This window comes from Fomitopsis serialis, assembly GCF_022376445.1.
Source record: "Fomitopsis serialis strain Sig1Antser10 chromosome Unknown B0H18scaffold_617, whole genome shotgun sequence".
Classification (NCBI taxonomy): domain Eukaryota; kingdom Fungi; phylum Basidiomycota; class Agaricomycetes; order Polyporales; family Fomitopsidaceae; genus Fomitopsis; species Fomitopsis serialis.
Genome location: NW_025955577.1, coordinates 1 through 5,756, shown reverse-complemented (window position 1 = coordinate 5,756; position 5,756 = coordinate 1). Strand labels below are relative to the sequence as shown.

The 5,756-nt window shown below is 48.6% G+C and overlaps 2 protein-coding genes across 2 annotated transcripts; one reads left to right on the top strand and one right to left on the bottom strand.

Annotated features, from left to right (window-relative positions):
- Positions 1–1,094: 1,094 nt before the first annotated feature.
- On the top strand, positions 1,095–3,665 carry B0H18DRAFT_964202 (uncharacterized protein; the record flags this gene model as incomplete). Its single annotated transcript, XM_048043184.1, has 10 exons — positions 1,095–1,161; positions 1,234–1,247; positions 1,398–1,427; positions 1,493–1,819; positions 1,885–2,170; positions 2,226–2,542; positions 2,592–2,699; positions 2,750–3,172; positions 3,246–3,398; positions 3,453–3,665. 10 exons carry the CDS (start codon positions 1,095–1,097, stop codon positions 3,663–3,665), a joined length of 1,938 nt encoding a protein of 645 aa, XP_047884369.1.
- A 1,109-nt stretch (positions 3,666–4,774) lies between these two features.
- B0H18DRAFT_1189556 (uncharacterized protein) lies at positions 4,775–5,754 on the bottom strand. Its single transcript, XM_048036033.1, has 2 exons — positions 5,690–5,754; positions 4,775–5,631 (listed from the first exon to the last, which is right to left on the bottom strand). The coding sequence occupies exons 1-2, from the start codon at positions 5,722–5,724 to the stop codon at positions 5,253–5,255; spliced, it is 414 nt and encodes a 137-aa protein (XP_047884368.1). The 5' UTR covers positions 5,725–5,754; the 3' UTR covers positions 4,775–5,252.
- Between the last annotated feature and the right edge of the window lie 2 nt (positions 5,755–5,756).

The window sequence follows — 5,756 nt, the reverse complement described above, 5'->3', positions numbered from 1 at the left end:
GTCAGGCTACATATGTACTGGATACCTCAATGTCATACTGTCTGAATCCTCAAACATTAAACATTGTGCTCTCATCTTTAGCATTCACTCCAAGATATCATAGAGTGGCCACAGGTAACACCCAATGTGGTACTGTTACTATTGTGTCATGAAAGCTGATTGGCATCCTTGTGGCACTTGTAATTGCAGACATATTGGTATCATACAACCTCAAGGTACTTCAAGATAGCTACAGAGAGGTCCTCCAAATTATTGTGGATTTATGCGATTTTCTTGGGCCCAAATCAGTAGGTTTTGTCCTCAGAATGAATATTCTGCGCATTTTTGACTGCTGTTTTGAAGTCACATGACCAATGACGTGGGGTCGCAGCAGTTGCAGCGAAAACACCGCTGCGAGTGTTGCGACCCCACGTCATTGGTCATGTGATTGGCTAGTGGCTATTGTGCCTGTTCTGGTACAAAAGAGACATGTATACAAAGATAGTGATGTGTAGCTAATGTGAACCATGGAAATGTACATTTCAGGCAAGTTGTGGGAGGGCTTATTGCACAAGAAGTATCACAAAAGCTCACAATGCCCTAAATGGTGAGCAACCTTCCAAATCCAGTAATTCTTCATAAAGTGAATGTCTGGTGATTCATAAATTGCAGATAAATCAGAAGATATTCATAGAGCACTATGACATGTTTATGAGGGATGTGTGATTTACAATATGTTACCATATATGGAAGGTAAGCTATAACACCATGCACAAGCATGAAATCAGCCAACCTTGCCCATTCTGAGCTCTGTTGTGGCACCATAAAGCATTTTCATGATGTCTGACACACATGGCTATACTGTATAGGTCATGTGCTCCACATCTAGGGTGAAAATAAGCAGTTCAAATTCTGCAAAGTCTCTTGTGTTTTTTTGTATTTTGCATTTCCTGGCCTAACTAGCCACTATTGGGGCCCAACAAAATTACTGTAGACTCTATGAAACAAGGGCTACAAGTTGACTATATAATTGCCATATCCATTTGTGGGTGCTTACTGTTGCAAAAAGTGATTGATTCTATTGGAGCCCAGTGTCGCTGGTGAGGTCACATGCCATGCTCACCTCTTTCCATATTGGGCTCCAAGCTAGACGTTACAGGAGGCCCAAGTCCATGGGCAATTGTCAGCCACAGCATTTGTTTGCAGGTGTTGGTGCAAGTCGCGTCGTCTGGGAGCCTGAAATTTGAAACTCAGCTAATGTAAGCATAGTAAGTGTTACTTATCTTTGATTATCTGGCGCTCAAACAGTCACATGCACTGTGGGAAAAACCTGCCACATTGGGCTCCATGCTAAGTGTTACATTCTCTCCAGTCATAAGAACGATTCCTTCGTACCTCAGGGATCGTAATTGCTACAGAAGGTCAACAAGAAGGTGCAGAAGATCCTTGTGAGTCTCCTGATTGGTTTTCTGTATTGTCGGCGACAGTACAGAATTTGATATTTTTTTGTCAGGTGCCCAAGCCAGAAGAGGCAGACATGCAAAGCCATTACACTACTTTCCAGACGGTGTACAGGCTGCTGAAGGACACCACCATTGGCTACTTCACTGTGACTGTCGCTCCCATGTCAAAGAGTGACAACATCAGACTTGATCCTCATGCTGGCGGTCCCACTCTGGCTCGCAACACTGTCAACCTTCGCACGACTGTCAACCTTTGCACGCTCGACGAGGGCCATGTTGGGTGTATTCTCACCAGTATGAAGAGGCAGTTTGAGGGGCTGCTCGACGAGAATGCACCCATTCTTGCAGTTGAACGTGAATGGCTTTCAATTCCAACTGTGAGTAATCAATAAATTATCAGTCATTGCATCTCCTGACCTGGCAACAAAACTTTCTATTCCAGGATCAAAGCGAGGACAGCGGATCGGAGGAATTCACTCTTTATCCTGGCACCGTCTGGACCCCACAAGCACAGGGCAAATTTGCCTCTATGCTGAACGGGTCCCACCGCTTTGAGGCATCCCTCCGCCTCACGCTGCCAGACACAAAGGCCTTGGAACAGGCACAACTTGCACTGAAGACCGTGCCAGAGGCATCAGAGCAACATGCTCTTGTGTCCCAGCGCATCAGAGATCTTGAGGACATCATCCGGACCAAGACAACCTGGACAGTACGGCTCTACGACAAGGGTCAGTCAATCTTTGTTATACCTGAGACGCCACAGCTTCTGATAGTTGCATACAGCCATGATCGAGGCTTTGCAGTACCACGAGCAGATGCTCTTCATCCTCGCCCAGAACCGGGACACCGCGAAGATGCCAGATGATGCTGAGTCGCAGCTCAACATGTCTCTCCATCTTCTGAGTGGCAAGCCAATGGACACCTGGGATGCTATCATCCCAGCAGTGCTGGGCAAGCAAAAGTCCAGTACAATCACTCGGCTCTTGCGGTGGCGCGAGCTGTCGAGAATGCTGGTTGATTTGACTGAGCTTGGGCTGTTCTATAAACCAAAGAACATGCCTGCGAAAGTCCTAGACATGATGTACCGTGTGAACGGTGACGTGAGTCAACTCATCTGCATTGTGTATCTGTACTAACACCCATTCTCAGTGTATTATTCCAATCGTGTGTGGTCTTACACTACGCTTCAAGTTCTTGCTGCGCTGCGATGGGCCTCCTCTTCTGGATTGCAAGGCATGGATTGCACAGCACCCCAAGGTTTTTGAAACAGATCCTCATGTGTATGCCTGGCGAGAGATGCCAGGGAGCTGAGGGAAGTCTGGGTTGCTGGTGTTGGCACTGGTAACGTGGAAACAACACGTCTATCAGACAAATTGCTCACAGCAATGGACGCTGCCTTCCACGACCACCTTGAGCCGTACATCGACTCGTTCTTCAGCTCAGACGCTGCCACCACTCAAAACAGTGATCAGTGCGACATCTGGACCGGGGCAATGAAGCTTTACTGGGTAGAAATCCGCAATGCCATCACCACCGAGTTCACTGACTCTGATGGCCACTGTGACCCCGCTCTGGCTCGCATCTTGAACCGACTTGACTGGCTCAGCGCCGGTGTTGACGCCTCTAACAAGGCTCTCCCGTCATTTGCCACCGAGTACCCTCTTGTCTCATCCCTACTCCTGGCATCTCTGCCGAGGGTGTTGAACAAAGTTGAGCCTGCCCTTGCTGCTGTGAGTGCTTTTCCATTGCCTGTCATTATGCATTGTCATTGACAATACACAAAAAATCCCCATATCTATCTAGTTTGCAACCATCATAGAGCCACTTGCACTGTTTGGTTCCAGGTTGCGGGGAAACCGTGTATGGACGTCAGGATGGGGAGGTGTGCGGTCCTACATTGAGAGCCGTATTGGTGGAGCGGACAAGAGAGAGGCTGTTGATGGCTTGTTCAGCACGGTATGTCACTTCTACATGCTTTTCATGGTAGTTCCACACTGATGCACATGATAGATAATGCGACATGTCCTTGAGCATCAAAATGTTGCTCTGTCAGCAATGACGGTGTACCTGAAAGGTCTACCGGGCATTGGGCTCAACCCCTCGCGCCCCCACATTGGTGACACCATGTCTGTCTACATCAAGGCGTGGTACACAGCTCTTGGCAACATCTTGACAAGATATATATCTCTTCAATGTCTTGAGGTTTTGGGTGGTTTTCTCTGATGCACCAGCTGCTCCCGTATCCTGACAAGATTTCTGAGTGCATGGACAAGGCTTAGCATATCTGGCATTTGTGTGTTGTTCTGAACATTTGCATCCACACGGGCCGGCAACCTTGTCTGTAGCTGTCCCCCTGGACTGGACTGCAGACGTGTGAGGAACAAAGTGTTCTCAGTGGGCAGGATGTGGTCGGGATACTGAGCGAGGTAGCTTGGGTTTCTACAGACATCCACTGAGTGAGTGGGCAAGCACTGTTCAGCACATCTGGAACCAGGCTCATCAGCGTAAGAGGACATGGGCACCGAGACTTGGGGACACACTGCCGCCGTTGACATTGAATTCAATGAATCTACACCATTCCCTGGTTCTGGGAAGTACAAATGGGCAGCCTGAGCGAGAGAGGCCTGGGACCAAAGGGTCCATGGAGGGAGGTGTTGCCATTGTTTCCAACACACCCATCTCAGGGGCGAGGCCCAAGTGATAAAATGGCATCATGCTTGCCAGTGTACATGGTGGGATATTTTACCCAGGTCACAATACATGCTAGTGAGTCTAAACTGCTTATTCTATTATCCAAACACTTCAGATTTCACAACTGTTGGCCATATGTCAATATTCACATATCCCTATAGGGTCAATGATATTTGCTGTTGAAGAAATATGCACATTGTGGTTTCCTTAGTATACTTGAAATATAGGAAGTCATATACATATGAGGGTGCACTTTCAAGTAGTGCTGTAACTGTAGTAGGTTTCATACAGTTTCCTCTCTGGTCACAGAGGTTAGGACATCCTTGGTGAGCCACTTGTTTCCATGTTCCAGTAAGTTTCCAAATGCCTGTACTGAGAAGCCTTCTGCTGATGCAAGCACAATACCAGGTGGGCTTGTGTGACGGTCAGACATGCTTGGCACAACATGTCATGAGCCACAATGATCACAGCTGAGCTGGTGTAACAAAGTTCCCAAAAACAGGTGATAAGGGCTGTAACGAGACATTAGAATGGGACTGATGGTCTAGCAGCTAAGAGGGTTCAACTCCCATCTAGTTCCATCTTCATCAATTGTTACAGCTTGCTATTGGTCATTGCTGATGTCATGCCTCAGACAGCTGCCTGGACAGTGTACTTTGAATGTCCCTATAAGATGACAGTCCTTAATGCCCACTTATCTGAGGTTGCTGCTTAGATTTGAGAGCTACATAGGGACCCTTGCAAATAATGCAATAGCCAATGTCGTATCATAATGTACAAGACTAGAGTAGATTGCTGCCGAACAGCATCATACATATATCATTACAACTGAGCAGTTTCAATTGCTGTCACTAAAGTAGTACTTCAATGTCACACCTCTCACCTAATTTTTGCCAATGACACCAGCAGATGGGAGGGCACCGTCCTTATATGTTTTCTCATCCAAGCTCCGTGACGAGGGGGATGTAGGGCTCTGCAAACTAACCCTCCTCGATGGAGGCATACTATCACTTCCGCGGCTTCGCCCGCTTTCCGTCCTGAACCGCGATCCTGCAGCACTTGCAGGAAGGACAGTAGGGGACAGCGGCGATGATGCTTTTGCCCAAGGCATCTTCGAAATCATCCACCCCGGCCATGTCTTCTCTCGTTCCAAACGTTCGCGCCCGTCTCGTCGCCGCTCGAACGCTGCCCGATAACGTTCATAACTGTCGCGAAAGCCTCGCTCGACACGCGATGAGAAATGAGCTCGCCTCGCGGACTGGACGCAGGCGGAATGGGTGGGATGGGCACGGAGGAGCTACGTTTCGTCCGGCTAGCAGTAGGGGAAGGCGAGCGGTGGCGGAGCGGAGCGGCAGGAGCGACCGATGACGGTGTTGGTCGAGGGAAGAGTAGAGTGAACGGATTGAGGAAAGCGGGTAGTTTAGAACGTAGGGGAGGCTGGCGCACGTTCAGGTACATGTTGAAGTTTCTGGAGCGCACGATTCGCATGCGGCACGTACTCCGGCCGAGGCATAATTTCAAAGCTGAGCATTCGCATAGAAGGGGCAAGGACAAACATACCGATTGGCATAGCCGATTTCTCGCTGTACATCCCGGAGGCGAAGAAGAGGACCAGCGTCGTCA